The sequence below is a fragment of the Mustelus asterias genome, chromosome 3 (assembly GCF_964213995.1).
Source record: "Mustelus asterias chromosome 3, sMusAst1.hap1.1, whole genome shotgun sequence".
Taxonomy (NCBI): Eukaryota; Metazoa; Chordata; class Chondrichthyes; order Carcharhiniformes; family Triakidae; genus Mustelus; species Mustelus asterias.
Window position 1 is genome coordinate 4,253,609 of NC_135803.1, and position 18,087 is coordinate 4,271,695.

The 18,087-nt window shown below is 42.9% G+C and overlaps 2 protein-coding genes across 2 annotated transcripts in view; both read left to right on the forward strand.

Annotated features, from left to right (window-relative positions):
* LOC144485294 (scavenger receptor cysteine-rich type 1 protein M130-like) overlaps nt 1-4,896 on the forward strand; it is a 60,775-nt gene extending 55,879 nt beyond the window's left edge. The window contains exons 5-6 of the mRNA XM_078203507.1: nt 2,491-2,705; nt 4,795-4,896. Of these exons, the coding sequence (XP_078059633.1) occupies nt 2,491-2,705; nt 4,795-4,896 (317 nt within the window). The remainder of the gene's footprint in view (nt 1-2,490; nt 2,706-4,794) is intronic.
* A 2,009-nt stretch (nt 4,897-6,905) lies between these two features.
* The window catches only part of LOC144485304 (scavenger receptor cysteine-rich type 1 protein M130-like), a 107,685-nt gene continuing 96,503 nt past the window's right edge, over nt 6,906-18,087 (forward strand). The window contains exons 1-3 of the mRNA XM_078203518.1: nt 6,906-7,214; nt 7,592-7,906; nt 16,453-16,527. Coding sequence (XP_078059644.1) covers nt 7,211-7,214; nt 7,592-7,906; nt 16,453-16,527 — 394 coding nt within the window. The 5' untranslated portion in view covers nt 6,906-7,210. The remainder of the gene's footprint in view (nt 7,215-7,591; nt 7,907-16,452; nt 16,528-18,087) is intronic.

Genomic DNA, 18,087 nt, shown 5'->3' on the forward strand with positions numbered 1-18,087 from the left:
TCAACACAATGTACATGCATTAATCCCAGGCATGTGTGAAGCCGTTAGTCCGAAATGGAAGTTCATACCTCCGTCTGTGGGCAGCGTGTATAGCTCAGACTCAAAACGCACCTATACCATTCTGTGTTAAGTTAGGAAGGGGCATGCTAAACGAAGGATTAGACAGATAGAACGATAGAAAATTAACCCTGCAGAAAGAAACCATTCAGCCCAGGGCGTATGTGCACGCTAAATTAGAGAGAAAGCAACCGGCTGCTTCGTGTATTCCCATTTTTCAACATGAGCTCCGTAGCCTTGCAGGCTACAGTACTTCAGATATAGATTCAGATTTTCTATGAGTTGAGAGTTTCTGCCTGAACCACCATTTCAGCCATGCTCCACCCTCTGTAAAAATGTGTTTCCTCATGTCCCCTCTATTTCTTCGACCAATCACATCAAATCCATGCTCTCTGCTCTCTTAGTTTGAGGAAACAAGTTTTTCCTGGCTATCATGGTGAGGTACCTTCCAATTTTGCACACCTCAATTAGGTTGCTCATTACCAAACTCCGTTTGAAGGAAAGCAACAATAGCCTATCCAATCTTTCATCATAGCTGCATTTTTGAAGCCTTGGCAACATACTCGTAAATCTCCTCTGCAGCGTCGGCAAAACATTGATGTCATTCCTGTATTGTGGTGACCAGAATTGCACGCGAAACTCCTGCTGCGTCCTAACCAGTGTTTTCTGCAGTTCCATCATTAAACACCGGTCTTTAAATTAAATCGCTCGCCCGGTAATAGAAAGCATTCCACGTGCTTTCTTGACCACCTTGTCCATCTATCCTGTCAACTTTAAGGACCGATTTATGTGCACTCTAAGGTATACCACTTCGTCAACCCCTCCCAATATCTTCCCGTGTATTGCGTATTCCCTTGCGTAGCTTGCCCTCTCAAAATGCATTACCTCACGCTTTTTCCACGTTGAATTCCATTTGCCACTCATCTGCCCACTAAACCAAACTATTGATATTTTTGTGGAGTCGACAATTAACATGTCCACTATGAGCTACACAGTCAATTTTTTGTTATCTGAAAATTTCCCAAGCAGGTCACCACATTTAACTCCAAATGTTTAAGATACAATACAGACGTCAAGGGTCCCAACACTCACCTCTGCGGAACACCACTAGAATGTGTTTTCAATTTGCTATTATCCGCTTGTTTTGGAAGAGTAATTAGGTTGCGAGTTCTGAGCTGATAAAAATCATTGATAGACTGGTTGGCAGTATTTATGTAACTGCTGAGAGTGCTTATGGAAAACAAACAGTAAGGTAAAATCACAGCCAGGCAACTGACGCGAAAACCAACGATATATCTCTTCGTGCTAAGTGTTGAAGGTTGGTGAATTCGTCTTGCACAAAAATAAACGTTTGCCAGTTTATATAAGTTAAATTTGATTGATCTTTGACACTGAGGAGTTCTAAGGTGTATACATTAGCAAGTCGGGTTTCTATGAATCAAACATAGCTGAAATATTTTCTCATTAAGTGACGCAACAGAATGGAGAGTTTGAGTGGTATTCTTTTTCTGAGATTCCTCCAACTCACATTTTATCTGCTTTCTAATTGAGCAACATTTCATTTAGCCTGTGTTGCTTTACTTTGCTGTCAGAGTGGAGAAGACTGGATTTACTGTCTGTACATAGATGCACTGAGAAGCTATGGTTTCTAATGATCGCTTCCAGTCCATGTTATTCAACCAATGAACTAAGACCAGGAAACCCATTGGATTTTTAGTCCGTCCACCATCTTAATCATTCATTCGCTCCATCAGCTTTACACTGTGCCGAATTGAAGTCCCGTCTTTAGAGAACATTCTGAAACAGAGAGTGCCACGGCGACCACATTAAATCGATTAGATTTTTAGAGACATGGCAGCTAAAAGTTGCACTGCAACAATCCATCTACGCCCCTTCTACGAAATGTTCAAAGCATGAGACTTATTCGAACATGTTCTGTAACAGATGAATGTCAACACCAGCAAGTTCCCCTCCAGCTCGCGCAGCAGGCTGACTTGAAAAAATATAATCATTGCTGGCTCAAGACTATGGTACGTCATCCCCAACAGCACTACGATTGAACCTGAATTTTACTGTTTTCAAGGTTCAAAAAGGCAAAACAATTTGATCTTCTTTCGGACAATACACGTTTTCAGCGGAGTCCCTGTCCACAAATGAATAAAAAGGGAGGATAGTCACATCGCTTGAAATTTGAAGCCACATTTGACAACTTATCTCAATTATTTATTCCTGGGTGCATGTCACAGTCTTGACATTCTAATCACAGCAATTCTACTCATGCTTCTGAAACATTTATCTTGGCATTTCTCTTTCTTGCTGAATCTCTTCTCATTAATTCGGACAAGAATAACAGCAAAATAATATTAAGTGTGTTTACAATATGACTGCGTGGAACATTGAATGAACTTCGATTATCAAATTGCATTCTTTCAGGCGATGACTGGCAGATGCGACTGGCGAATGGAGGGAGCGTCTGTGATGGCCGAGTCGAGGTTTATCACGGCGGTGTTTGGGGGAGAATAGTTGACACTCAGTGGAACTTCGAAGATGCAGATGTCGTTTGCAGACAGCTGAACTGTGGCTCTGCAATGAGTGTTTATAACCACTGGAAGTTTGGAAAAGGCATCGGCTCAGTGTGGATTAGCAACGTTAGTTGCGATGGAAGTGAACCTTTCCTCTGGAATTGTAACTTTACACAATCAGAACAATTTCCTACCGGAAATGACATCGGCGTAGTTTGCTCTGGTACATATTGCTTTACTTGTTTAGATATCAAAGTGAAAAGATCCAGATTATCTTTAATGATATACTGACGAATAACCCAAAGTGCGTGCTGAAAATTATAGTACACAGGTGCTTATCTATGAAACACTTAATAACAAATCAAATAGATAATGCCAGAGAAAGTTCTGTTCCTTCAAAGTGGATAGAACACAAAATTCGCGACCACATTTGGGATGAAGGGCATTGACTATTGCAATCTCCATTTATTCTGATACGATTGTCCAATCGTCCTGTATCGAGATCATTCTATTTCTTCCGAACTAACAATTATATTAGAACGTCGGAGCCATAGAAATTGCACCAAGGGTAGGCAATTCGGCTCCTCAATTCTGCTCTGCTAATTAATTAGATTATGATGTGGAGATGCCGGTGTTGGACTAGGGTGGACAAGATGAGAGGACAGATGACACCAGGTTATAGTTGAACAGGTTTATTTGAAATCACAAGTTTTCATCAAGTGACGTGGAGCGAGGTGCGCAGGCACAAGAATATATAGCCAGAATGACGATAGCCCGACATTAACAGGTCATTAAGAGTGTCAAAGGATAAGTACAGACATTGTAGGCCGGTTGAATAACAACTGTTTCAGAGTAATCACGAGTGCTAATAGACAAATACAAGCAGTTAAGTATAATCAGTAAGTATAAAGTGTCGGAAAGGCTGCATAAGAAGTGAAGGGATGACCTACGACTGGGGTGGCATGGTAGCACAATGATTAGCACTGCTGCCTCACTGCACTAGGGGCCCCGGGTTCGATTCCCGGCTTGTGTCACTGTCTGTGTGGGGTTTGCACATTCTTCCCGTGTCTGCATGGGTTTCCTCCGGGTGCTCCGGTTTTCCCCCACAGTCCAACGATGTGCGGGTTAAGTGGATTGTCCATGCTAAATTGCCCCTTAGAGTCAGTCGGACGAGCTCGGGTAAATGCATGGGGTTATGGGGATAGAGCCCTGGGTGGGACTGTGATTGGTGCAGACTCGATGGGCCCAATGAACTTCTTCTGCACTGTAGGATTCTATGAAGAACTGATAATGTAAAGCAGATAGATAATTACAAACAATCAAAGAATGAGATGGTGCTAAACAACATGCAAACAAATGCAAGTAGAAAGATCATCACCCGTAATCAAGATGTGCGTGGTGTCAAATCATGACAGGCATGGTTGGGTGTCTACACAATACTTCTTCCAATGTTTTGTTTCATTTTGTTTTACCTCCAGCCAGATGGTCCCTATATCATGCGAGCCTCGATTGTCTCACAACTGACCACATTTCATCTCTTACTAAGAGTTGTCGCCCACCACATTTTCTTTTGTTCCTGTTCTTTTCGAAAAGTTCAATCCCTGGATATTAAGTTCCCAATTCTGATCTCATTTCAACCATGTCTCCATAAAGGTCCTGCCATCTTATCCATTTATCTTTATTTGAACTGTTAGTTCATCTGCCCTATTCTGAATACTTCGTACATTAAGATATAAATGCTTTTACACTTATCTTTTTGCCATTTTAATCATTCAAACTTTTCTTTGTACTGTGGAATCTATTTGCCGTACACTCTTGATTACCATGTCTCCCACTTTTGCATTTCATTGATCTTACTTGCACTACTTTCCTTATTTCTCTTTCCCATTCCACCCTGCTTCGGTCCCCAATCCCCTGCCATTCTAGTTTAAAACATCCCCAAGTACACTAGCAAAATATCCACCCTAGGACGTCAGTTCAAGTCCTACCCAGATGTGAACGTTCCAGTTTGTCCTGGTCCCACCTTTCAAAACTGGTCCCAATGTCCAAGGAATCTGAAACCCTCACCCTTGCACCATCTTTTCAGCCACTTTTTCATCTGATATCTCCTGGAATTTCTACTCTGACTAACGAGTGGCACTGTTAGTAATCTCGAGATAGCTACCGTTGAGGTCCTTTTCAACTTAATTGTTAACTTCCTATAATCGTCTTTTAGGACATCATGCCTTTTGTGTTACCTATATCATTGGCAGCGATGTGTATCACGACCGCTAACTGTAATGCAACCCTCCCTCCAGAATTCCTGTCGCCGCTCTGAGACATTCTTGACCCGAGAACCAGGGTGACAACAAACCATCCTGGAGTCTCATCTGAAACTCCCCTTAGAATTCCCCTTAGAATTGAGTCCCTTATAATAATTGTATTCACATACTTTCTCCTCTTCTACTGCTTAGAAGAGCCAAACATGAAGCAGCGAATTGGGCTGTTACTGCTTTCCGCTTCGAGTCCATTACACCTGACAATGTCCAAGGCGTTTTGTCTGGTCTGCAGGGGAATGGCCACATGGAATTCCTGCACTGCCACCTAGTTCTCATACTCTATCTTTTAGTCATCAATTCCCTTTCTGTCTGTGGAGTCTTTGTCTGCAGTCTGACCACCTCACTGCACGGGTTATTCACGATACTAATTTCCATGGGTGCTGCACAGAGTCCCCAGCCACCTGTGACTTCTAACCCGGTTTTCTGTAGCTGCATCTGGAGGCACGTCCTGGACATATGCTATTCTGGGCCCTCAAAACATGCTGATTTCCCACATGGAGCAGGAGGACCTGCTTGATAAGACAAAAAATCAATCTCCTAAGCTCTAATGAGTAGACGCCCAAACTAATCAATCTTTTCTCATGAGACCACCCTTTCATCAACAGAATCAACCTACTGAACATTATATGAACGGCATCTGATGCAAATATATCCCTCCTCATGTGATTTTCAAAACAAAATGGAGTTGATTGCTCCAGAGTGTTCTAAGAAGTCTAAAAAAAAGTTAAAAAGCTCATTTATTAGTCACAAGTAAGGCTTACATTAACATTGCAATGAAGGGACTATGAAATTCCCCTAGTCACCTAGTTACCCAATGCACCTAAGCAACACGTCTTTCAGAATGTGGGAGGAAACAGCAGCAACCGGAGAAACCCACTCAGACACGGAGAGAGCGTGCAAACTCCACACAAACAGTGACCCAAGTCGGGATTCGAACCCGGATCCCTAGTGCTGTGAAGCAGCAGTGCCAAACATTGTGTCACCGTGCCGCCCGCATAGTGTTTATCTGAGGAAATCGTTGAATAATGGATGAAACCAAAATGCTACAGCAGAATCAGTGGCGGCAGGCTGAACTTGCAGATTGGCATGATTAGGCATAGTGACTTCTTCAGAAACGTTGCAATTTTCACCGCAACGGTTCCACCTAGCTCACTAAACTCTTCTGGTGAATTAAACCTCTGCTTGTAACGCAGTCGAACAAATACGTCCGTCCTGGGGTGGCACGGTAGACAGTGGTTGCTACTGCTGCCTCACAGTGCCAGGGACCCAGGTTCGATTCCTGGCTTGGGTCACTGGCAGTGTGGAGGTTGCACGTTTTGCGTGGATTTCCTGCGGGTGCTCCGGTTTCCTCCCACAGTCCAAAGATGTGCAGGTTAGGTGAATTGGCCATGCTAAATTTTCCCTCATTGTACCCGAACAGGCGCCGCAGTGTGGCGCCTAGGGGATTTTAACAGCAATTTCATTGCAGTGTGAATATAAGCCTGCTTGGAACTAATAAAATAAACTTTAAAATTTACTGAATCACGTTGGTTTATTTAGCTGCCTTCTACGGTAATCGAACAAGTCAATCCATTGAATGTTAGTGTACATGTGGATGAGTGAACAAAAAATAGCCACTTGTTAATTGAGGGCCGCGTGCCGAGACGGAATTTTAAATGTTGCAGACTTCCGATTAAGCATATTCAGATGGAATCCAGCTCTGTGTTTTACGATCATAGATTTAGTTATTATTTTTACTTTTTAAAAAATTATGTCTATTTGTAATAAACTTTCATTTGAGAAGTCAGAATTAATAGTTTTATGCAGTTAATTTGCATTGCTAAGGTCGAATAGGAATTGATAGTAGACCATACTGGCATAGCACTTTGATAGAAACAATCTAACAACTAATTGTAAGAGAGGCAGTTTGCAACCGCATTTCAGGGACTGAATCGATTGCAAACCGTCCAGCAACTCTATCACTGATCAGATGCTATCGACTGTAACCCTTCTTGCACTTTAGATCATATTCAAGTACGGTTGGTAGATGGTGGAAGTCGCTGTGCTGGAAGGGTAGAGCTTTACTACAACGGAACATGGGGAACAGTGTGTGATGACTCATGGGATATAATAGAAGCCCAAGTTGTTTGTAACCAGCTGAAGTGCGGAGAGGCTCTAAATGCAACGACTTCCGGTTGGTTTGGACCTGGATCGGGGTCGATCTGGCTGAACAATTTGAAGTGTACAACAAATGATTCTGTTCTGTGGGACTGTCCAGCCGGCCCGTGGGGTGAGAGCGACTGCAGTCATAAAGAAGATGCTGGAGTTATTTGCATGGGTAAGATCTAATTTGGTATTTTCGCACTTTTTGTCTCCTTTTGAACATAACGTTGTAACAAACGTATGGTTGTAGTAATTGATTTGTAGCAATGGTTATCGTTGAATTTGGCAATTCAGACTCATTCTACAATGCACTGTTGTGCAAAACGGCTGCGAGATATGTTTATTAACCATCGGATGGCTAATAAGCAAGTCTCGCGGCCTTTTCTGAAATAGGCAATCGACAACTTCTAAGTTATCTCCTTTGAAATAATTGTTTTTTGGGGATATGATAAGTGATCTTGTTAAGTTACGTCAGAAAGCATGATCTTTTGTTTCTACATTTCCTACCGTGTTATTAAAATGAATATAGTAAAGTTCAGTCTTTTTCTACAGAGCACAGGGCGGTAAGACTGCAGGATGGACCGAAACCCTGTCAGGGCAGAGTGGAGGTTTTATATAATGCGACTTGGGGAACTGTTTGTGCAGATTATTTTGGAATGGATGATGCAAATGTGCTTTGTAAGCAGCTCGGCTGCGGCTCGGCACGATCAGTTCTTGACGATCTCACGTTTGGAAGAGGTACTGGACCCATTTGGCTTGCTGACGTGAGCTGTCGTTCTCACGATTCACTACTGTGGCAATGTCCATCTTCACCTTGGGGTCAACATGATTGCAAGCACCTGGAGGATGTTGGAATCATTTGTTCAGGTAACAACTACAACTGCAGCCGATTTTTCTGAGAATGTTTCATCGATGTTTTTACGTTTGTACCTTCCGTAAATTAGAGGCAATTCCAAATCTGCAGTCATTTCTTAACTCGCAGAAGATGCCTTTCTCCATAGCCCTGTGGTCGCTTTGCCACATTCACTGCTGGCCAAGTGCACCTTAAATTTGAAATTCATTTACTTTTTGTTAAATCCCTTCATGGTCTTAACTCTTCGCATCTATGCAAACTCGTCGAAATTCGTGTCTCTGTGAGGAAATTGATTAGATTTAGTTTAGTTCACACAGACTCTACACATATCAGTCGATCAGTCTGATAATGATAATTATCATTTTAAAGTGTTAGTAATATTGAATAAGCATTCATTATCAAGTTAGCAAAGCACTTCTGAGCTTCAATTATCAGATAAAGGCATCACGTGATTCTTAGACAAGCAGAAATGCAACAGAACAATATATTAATTAAAGTACAACTGCCAAGTGGCATCTTGCACTTTTTCCTCAGCCTTCGAGGTAACACGCTGAAACATATACCTTGGTACACCATAACACCCTATGGAAACTGGGTGTTACTCAGTGCAGAAGGAGGCCGTACTAACAAATAAATATTAGAAGGGTGTTGTTATGACAATGCGGAATCTGTAAAGGTAAAACTCGGCAGTACAGGCTCTATATATAGATACCCAAACTGTGGTGGTGATGGTGGGAATGACATTAAACAGGAAATTGGAGATGTATGCGATAAAGGAAATGGGTGATTTTAATTTGCATATGAATTGGGAAAACCAAATTTATCACAAAACCGTGGAGGAGGAATTCTTGGAGTGTATATGGAATGGATTTCTGGACCAATACATTGAGTAACCAACTAGAGAGCAGGCCATTCTGGACTGGGAAATGAATAATGCGAAAGGAATAATTGGCAATCGAGTTGTGCGAGATGCTTTGGGGATGAGTGACCATAACCTAATGGAATTTTTCATCAAGATGGAGAGTGACGTAGTTGATTCTGAGACTGGGATCCTGAATCTTCATATAGGAAACTACAACGATATAAGGCGCACGTTGGCTATGGAAGATTGGGAAACGTTATTTAAAAGGATGACAGTGGCTAGGCAATGGCAAACATTCAAGGAACGCGTGGGTGTACTGCAGCAATTGTTTATACCTGCCTGGCGCAAAATTAAAATGGGAAAACAAATCTATGTTTACCGGGGAAAATAAAGATTGTATTAGATCCAGGGGATTGGCATACACATTGGACAGAAAATAAAAACAACAAACCTGATGATTGGGAGCTGTTTGGAATTTAGGAAAGGAGGACAAGGGGACTGATTAAGAAGGGGAAAATAGAACACAAGAGTAAGATGTAGGGAACGAAAAAACTGAGGGTCCCATCGGTATGTGAGTAGAAAAAGCTTGCTGAAGACAAATGTAAGTCATTTAGAGTCAGAAACAATGGAAGTTATATTGGGGGACATAGACATTGCTGATCAACTGAATACATACGTTTATTCTGTTTTCACAAAAGAGAGCGCAGATGCGATACCAGAGAACTTTGGGGAACACAATGATTAGTGACAGGAAGAATTAAAGGAGGTCAGTATTAGTAAATAAATGCCGTTGGGGAAACTGATGGGATTCCAAGACAATGCATTCCCATGGCCAGATAATCTAGATCCCAGCGTGTTTGCGGAAGTGGCCCGAGAAATATTGGATGCATTGGCGGTCATCTTCCATGACTCTGGAGCACAAATTAGAAAATGAGGCAGAGAGAACACATGGTATTGTAGACCAGTAAACTTGACGCCGTTAGTGGAAAAATACCGAGGGTCTAGTATCAACAATGTTACAGCAAACAAAAAATGGTAAACAGTGGCTGGATCGGACAGAATCAGGATGAATTTGTGCAACGGAAACCACGTTTGCCAAGTACACTGGAATTCTTCGGGAATGTGACTAGTGCAGTTGATGATGGGGAACTAGTGGGTGTGGATTATTTGGATTTACAGAAGGCTTTCCACAAAGTCCTCCATGAAAGATTAGCATTTAAAATTAAGGGGCGTGGGATTGGTGCTTTGTAGGAGATGGATAGAAACTGGTGGCAGAGAGGAAACAAAGAGTAGGAATCATACAATCCAACAGTCCAGACGGAGGCGATTCGGCCCATTGAGTCTGCACCAACCACAACCCCACACAGGTCTTATCCCCACAACCCCATTTCGATGCCCTACCTAGTCTCCCTGACACTCAGGGGTAATTGAGCAAAACCAATTCACATAACCCACACATCTTTGGACTGTGGGAGGAAACCGGAGCACCCGGAGGAAACGCACGCAGACAGAGAAGAATGTGCAAACTCCACACAGACAGTGATTCAAGCCGAGAATCGAACCCGGGTCCCTTGTGCTGTGAGGCAGCAGTGCGAACAACTGTGCCATGTTGCCGAATAAATTGATATTTTTCCAAATGGCAGAAAGTGATGAGTGTGGTACCGCAACCGTCAGTGCTGGGGCCCCAGCCATGAACCACAGATATTCATTACTGAGATGAAGGAACTGAATGAAATACCAACATGTTTGCAGATGGCATAAAACTGACTGATTCAGAGATCCTTCAGTGTCATTTGGACAAGTTGACTGAATGGGCAAATGAATGTCAAATGCAGTTTCATTTGGATAAATGTGAGGTTATCCACTTTGGTAGCAAAAACGGGAAGGCAGATTACTATCTGAATGGCCATAAGTGATTGCGCCACGAGACATGTGTGTCCCCGTAGACCAGTCACTGAAGGTAAGCACGCAGGTGCATCAAGCAGTAAAAGAAAAACAAATGGTATGTTGGTCTTCATACGTTAGGTATGGAGTGCAGGAGCAGTGATGTCTTGCTGTAATTTTAAACGGCCTTTGTGAGGCCACACCTGGAATATTCTGTGCAGCCTTGTGTATGGAGTCAGTAGAGATAGGCGAGGTGATGAATGAATACTTTTCTTCAGTGCACACCAAGGAGAGGGGCCATGTTTTTGAGGAAGAGAAGGTGTTACAGGCGAATAGGCTGGAGGAAATAGTTGTTCGGAGGGAGGATGTACTGGCAGTTTTGAATGAACTGAAGGTCAATAGGTCCCCTGGGCCTGATGAAATATATCCTTGGATTCTTTGGGAGGCAAGGGATGAGATTGCAGAGCCTTTGGCTGTGATATTTGGGTCCTCACTGTCCACGGGGATGGTGCCAGAGGACTGGAGAGTGGGGAATGTGGTTCCTCTGTTTAAGAAAGGGAATAGAAATGACCCTGGTAATAATAGACCGGTTAGTCTTACTTCGGTGGTTGGTAAATTGATGGAAAAGGTCCTTAGGGATGGGATTTACGACCATTTAGAAAGATGCGGATTAATCTGGGATAGTCAGCACGGATTCGTGAAGGGCAAGTCGCGCCTCACAAATTTGGTTGAATTTTTTGAGGAGGTAACTAAGTGTGTTGATGAAGCTAGGGCAGTTGATGTCATATACATGGATTTTAGTAAGGCGTTTGATAAGGTCGGCTGGTCGGCTGGTCGGCGGTTTATGATGAAAGTAAGGAGGTGTGGGATAGAGGGAAAGTTGGCCGATTGGGTAGGTAACTGGCTATCTGATCGGAGACAGAGGGTGGCGGTGGATGGAAAACTTTCGGACTAGAGGCAGGTTGCTAGCGGAGTGCCACAGGGATCAGTGCTTGGTCCTCTGCTCTTGTGATTTTTATTAATGACTTAGAGGAGGGGGCTGAAGGGTGGATGAATAAATTGGCTGATAACACCAAGATTGGTGGAGTAGTGGATGAGGTGGAGGGCTGTTGTAGGCTGCAAAGAGACATAGATAGGATGCAAAGCTGGGCTGAAAAATGGCAAATGGAGTTTAACCCTGATAAATGTGAGGTGATTCATTTTGGTAGGACGAACTTAAATGTGGATTATAGGGTCAAAGGTAGGGTGGTGAAGACTGTGGAGGAACAGAGAGATATTGGGGTCCATATCCACAGATCTCTAAAGGTTGCCACTCAAGTGGATAGAGCTGTGAAGAAGGCCTATAGTGTGTTAGCTTTTATTAACAGGGGGTTGGAGTTTAAGAGCCGTGGGGTTATGCTGCAACTGTACAGGACTTTGGTGAGACCACATTTGGAATATTGTGTGCAGTTTTGGTCACCTCACTATAAGAAGGATGTGGAAGCGCTGGAAAAGGTGCAGAGGAGATTTACCAGGATGCTGCCTGGTTTGGAGGGTAGGTCTTATGAGGGAAGGTTGAGGGAGCTAGGGCTGTTCTCTCTTGAGCGGAGGAGGCTGAGGGGAGACTTAATAGAGGTTTATAAAATGATGAAGGGGATAGATAGAGTGAACGTTCAAAGACTATTTCCTCGGGTGGCTGGAGCTATTACAAGGGGGCATAACTATAGTGTTCATGGTGGGAGATATAGGAAGGATATCAGAGGTAGGTTCTTTACGCAGAGAGTGGTTGGGGTGTGGAATGGACTGCCTGCAGTGATAGTGGAGTCAGACACTTTAGGAACATTTAAGCGGTTATTGGATAGGCACATGGAGCACCCCAGGATGATAGGGAGTGGGATAGCTTGATCTTGGTTTCAGATAAAGCTCGGCACAACATCGTGGGCCGAAGGGCCTGTTCTGTGCTGTACTGTTCTATGTTCTATGTTCAGCCTTGGTCTCCTTTTCTGAGGAAAGATGTTCTTGCTCCAGAAGCAGTGCAGAGAAGATTTAGCAGACAGGTTCCGAGGATGGCAGGACTGATGTATGGAGGGAGATTGACTCAGTTAACATTCTATTCGCTGGAATTCAGAAGAATGAGGGCCTTCTCATAGAAAGACATACCATTCTAACAGGACTAGACAGGGTACATGCAAGAAGGAAGTTCCTGATCGTAGAGGGGTGCAGAACTCGGGGTCACAGAAATGTAGAATCGTAGAACAGAAATTAGAAGAAGCTTCTTCACCCAGAGAGTGGACAGCTGTGAAATTATTTACCACAGGAAGTAGTCGAGACTAAAATATTGTTTTCAAGAAACAGTTAATTGTAATACTTGGGCGAAGGGGATCAACGGATATAGGGCAAACGGGGTAATCAGAGTGTTGAGTTGGATGATGAGCCATGATGATAATTTAAGGTGGAGGAGGCTTGAAGGGTCCAATGGCCTCTTACTTCTCCTTTTTTCTATGTTTCTACATATCTGCTGGGAATGAGTAAAGAATAACAACAGATGCATCCTTCGTTTATTTTGAATTAACTTGTAGTATTTTAGGAAAAAACAGTTGAATTTGGCTCAATTCATTCCTTACTTTAATGGTATATTTTATAATGCTCTCTTATTAGCTTTGTTGTGGACTTGCCGGCGTTGGACGGGGGTAGGCACAGTAAGTAGTCTCACAACACCAGGTTAAAGTCCGACAGGTTTATTTGATTAAACAAGCTTTCGGAGCGCTGCTCCTTCATCAGGTGAGACTCATTTGATGAAGGAGCAACTCTCCGAAAGCCCGTGCTACCAAATAAGCCTGTTGAACTTTAACCTGCTGTTGTGTTATTAGCTTTGTGACTTTATAAGTAGTTTATAGTTTATCACTAAAGACTGGGCATTAATCGAACGTGTAAGGCGGCTAATATTTTACGTTTTAAACAATAATTACTGCTATGCACCTATATTTAGCACACACTCTGTGTAACTGTTAATACCACCGTTTTCTAAATATTTTAGGATAGTACTCCGTAATCTTCTTTATTAGTTTTAAACTTAGAAGCAACCTGACCAATCTATCTTTTTAAAGTTGTGACTCATTCCATGTCACTGCAAAATAATACCCAGTTTGGTCTCGAAAACAGCAGCAATAAATGGCTTATTTAATGAGGATCTTGCACCAATTAAGCAAGGCTGCAACGTTGGGTATAAATCACAGGATCAAAGAAGCATATTTCCACCATCCTGAATGAATGGACAAGGAAGGTATCTTGAATCATTTTATCTTAGCAAGAAGTAAGCAAATTCGCAAACAGACTTTAAGGAGCGCAATGATCCCACAAGTAATTTACACCTTCAAGTGTCAGTCAAGTCAATGGGAAATGACATCTGTAGATGACCATTGCCATCAAGAAACCAATTAGAAACTGATATTGCCCACCTCGACCACTCGCAGATTGATCATGCATACGTTAAAACAGTTACGAATTAGCCTCTCCTCATTCAGGCCAATTAAAACGCAATAACATGATTGACTAGGCTGTGGATGTGGTTTGGAATGAATGAAAATAAGCAGAAGCTTTCAATGAGCAAGTCGTGCAACAAGTGCCTGATGTCCACAGGGAAAGGTAAGCAGAAATTAGAGAGAGAGAACACAAACCAAATGGAAACCTCTGCCCAAGGCTGAACCAGAAATCAAGAGCCGGAGAATGCTTCTTACATCCTGCCTCATCTTTAATAGACATTAATCTACAACTTATCAAAGATTTTGTACGTTACTTCACCAAACTGCATGTTATTGCCGACATGATTATTGTCTCAAATCAACGTGAAAGAATAGGACCTATCAAGTGTGACGGTGGGAAAGTTTGTATGGAACCGGAAGACATAGCAGAGGTACTTAATGAATACTTAACTTCAGTATTCAATATGGAAAAGGATTTTGTAGTGCAGATTACAGCGGACTGAAAAGCTTGAGCATGTAGATATTAAGGAAGAGGATGTGTTGGAGCTTTTGAAAAGCATCAAGTTAGATAAGTCGCCGGGACCGGATGAGATGTACCCCAGTCTACTGTGGGAGGCGAGGGAGGAGATTGCTGAGCCTCTGGCGATGATCTTTGCATCATCAATGGAGACGGGAGAGGTTCCGGAGGATTGGAGGATTGCGGATGTTGTTCCTTTATTCAAGAAAGGGAGTAGAGATAGCCCTGGAAATTATAGACCAGGGGATCTAACCTCAGTGGTTGGTAAGTTGATGGAGAAGATCCTGAGAGGCAGGATTCATGAACATTTGGAGAAGTATAATATGATTAAGAATAGTCAGCATGGCTTTGTCAAAGACAGATCATGCCTTACGAGCCTGGTTGAATTTTTTGAGGATGTGACTAAAGGCATTGATGAAGGAAGAGCAGTAGATGTAGTATATATGGCCTTCAGCAAGGCATTTGAACAGGTGCCCCATGCAAGGCTTATTGAGAAAGTGAGGGGGCATGGGATCCGAGGAGGCATTGCTTTGTGGATCCAGAACTGGCTTGCCCACAGAAGACAAAGAGTGGTTACAGGTGGGTCATATTCTGAATGGAGGTCGGTCACCAGTGGAGTGCCCCAGGGATCTGTTCTGGGACCCTTACTCTTTCTGATTTGTATAAATGACTTGGATGAGGAAGTGGAGGGATGGGTTGGTAAGTTTGCTGATGACACAAAGGTTGGAGGTGTTGTGGATCGTGTGGAGGGATGTCAGAAGTTGCAGCGAGACATTGATAGGATGCAAGGCTGGGTGAAGAAGTGGCAGATGGAGTTTAACCCAGATAAGTGTGAGGCGGTTCATTTTGGCTGGTCAAATAGGATGGCGGTTTATAATATTAATGGTAGGACTCTTGGCAGTGTGGAAGATCAGAAGGATCTTGGGGTCCGAGTTCATAGGACGCTCAAAGCAGCTGTGCAGGTTGAGGCTGTGGTTAACAAGTCGTATGGTGTACTGGCTTTCATCAATCGAGGAATTGAGTTTCGGAGTCGTGAGATAATGTTGCAGCCATATAGCACCCTCGTCAGACCCCGCTTGGAGTACTGTGCTCAGTTCTGGTCGCCTCATTACAGGAAGGATGTGGAAGCCATAGAAAGGGTGCAGAGGAGATTTACAACGATGTTGCCTGGGTTGGGGGGCATGCCTTATGAGGATAGGTTGAGTGAGCTCGGCATTTTCTCCTTGGAGAGACGAAGGATGAAGGGTGACCTAATAGAGGTGCATAAGATGTTGAGAGGTATTGATCGAGTGGACAGTCAGAGGCTTTTTCCCAGGGCTGAAATGGTTGCCACAAGAGGACACAGGTTTAAGGTGCTGGGGAGTAGGTACAGAGGAGATGTCAGGGGTAAGTTGTTCACTCAGAGGGTGGTGGGTGCGTGGAATGGGCTGCCAGCAACGGTGGTGGAGGCGGATTCGATAGCGTCTTTTAAGAGACTTTTAGATAAGTACATGGAACTAAGTAAGATAGAGGGTTATCGGTAAGCCTAGTAATCGCTAAGGTAGGGAATGTTCGGCACCACTTTGTGGGCTGAAGGGCCTGTATTGTGCTGCTGTTTTTCTATGCTTCCATGTAACAGGATTAGGAATTAAGTTCAAACAATACTTACAAGTTATTCTCTACCTTTCTTTCCTCGTTTAAGAGGCTCCTTCAAACATATCTTTTTGACCACGATTTTTATAAGCAAACACAACATGTCCTTATGTGGCTATATGTCTTGCCTTGTTGTACAATATTCCCGTGAAGTTCCAGTGACCAAAATATATTGTTGAACTAAGTGATGGATTTGCTTTCCAGAAATGAATTCAATGAAAATACGTGATGGTGGAGGTACGAAGAAAAGTAACGTGGAAGGAGCTTCAGAAGGTTTTGGTAAATATTGATACAGGCCGTTGAATATGTTTTTGATATTTTCTTTAGTGTAAATATTTCTTCCCAATTTAAGTCTATGTGGACACTTACATACCATCCATCAACACCCTTCGTGCAATATTAGCACGGTTAGGGACCAGATCCAAAATAGAATATGAACATAGACTCGAACCAAACTATTTTCTTTTTCTTGGCATTAGTGTGAGGATATGCTGCTTCACTCCAGGTATGATTCTATTAAACACTTCGAGGTATTTATCAAAACATTTTTTATTTAAACAGTACAGTTTAACTTTAACAATTGAATTAGCTTACTTTTACCAATTGCAATTCCTAAATATGACAACTCAGCATGGCACAATCAGGCTGCATTTTACACGTACACCTCAGAAAAAAAACATGATAGGAATACATTTCTTAAAGGCACAGTATCGTCACCACACCCACTATGCCAACTGCAGCATCAGACACGCCTCACAGTGAGCACTTGAATTGTCTTTCCGTCACCAGGTTTCATAATTGCCAGAGTCTATTACTTCGTCAGTTAGAGATACTAAGGTATCACTGAACACTTCCTCATTCGCTTTTGCTAATCACAGAATTGTTATACTACAGGTCATTTGATCCATCGCATCAGCACAGATTTTACAAATGAGCATGATAACTTTATTCTATTCTCCTTCTTTTCCCCCGTTACCCTCCAGAAACAATCAAATGGTCTGTTAAATGTCTGAATTTAACCTCCCTTCACCACCCTTGCAGGCAATGCATTTCAGACCCGAACCACACGCTGAGTGGAAAGGTTTTATTTTCTTAATTCACCTTTGCCTCTTTTGCAAATAATTTTAAATCGGTGTCTTCTCGTTCTCGATTCTGAAACCAGGGGGAATGGTCTCCCTGTGAACTCTATCCATCCATCTCGTGATTTTGAAAACTTCAGTCAAATATTTTCCTCGCCATCTCATCGATACGGTGAAGAGTTCCAAATTCTACAATTCATGTTTGAACTCAAATTTCCTGCTCCCATAACAATTCTCTCAGAGGGTGGCGAATCTCTGGAATTCTCTGCCCATTGAAGTGGTGGAGCCTACCTCGTTGAATATGTTTAAATCACGATAGATGGATTCCTGATCGGTAAGGGAATTAGGGGTTATAGGGATCAGGCGGGTAAGTGGAACTGATCCACTTCAGATCAGCCATGATCTTATTGAATGGCGGGTCAGGCTCGAGGGGCTAGATGGCCTACTCCTGCTCCTAGTTCTTATGTTCTTATGTTCTTGTGAGACTCTTCTGCAATCCATGAATGCGTTCACATCCTACCTAACGTGTGGCATAAAAATGCTGAATATAATACTCCAGCTGAGGTCTAACTAGTGTTTTATAGAAGTTCAGTATAATCCCCTGCTTTTAACACCCTACGTCACTGATTTATCAAATCTTGTCGGTGGGGGGGGGGGGGCGGTGGGGGTGGGTGGGTGGAGGGGTTGGAAACATGCTTTATTACCTGCTCACCCCACGCTCAATGGCAACGTTGGGAGAGGTGGCACCCTGGACAAATGT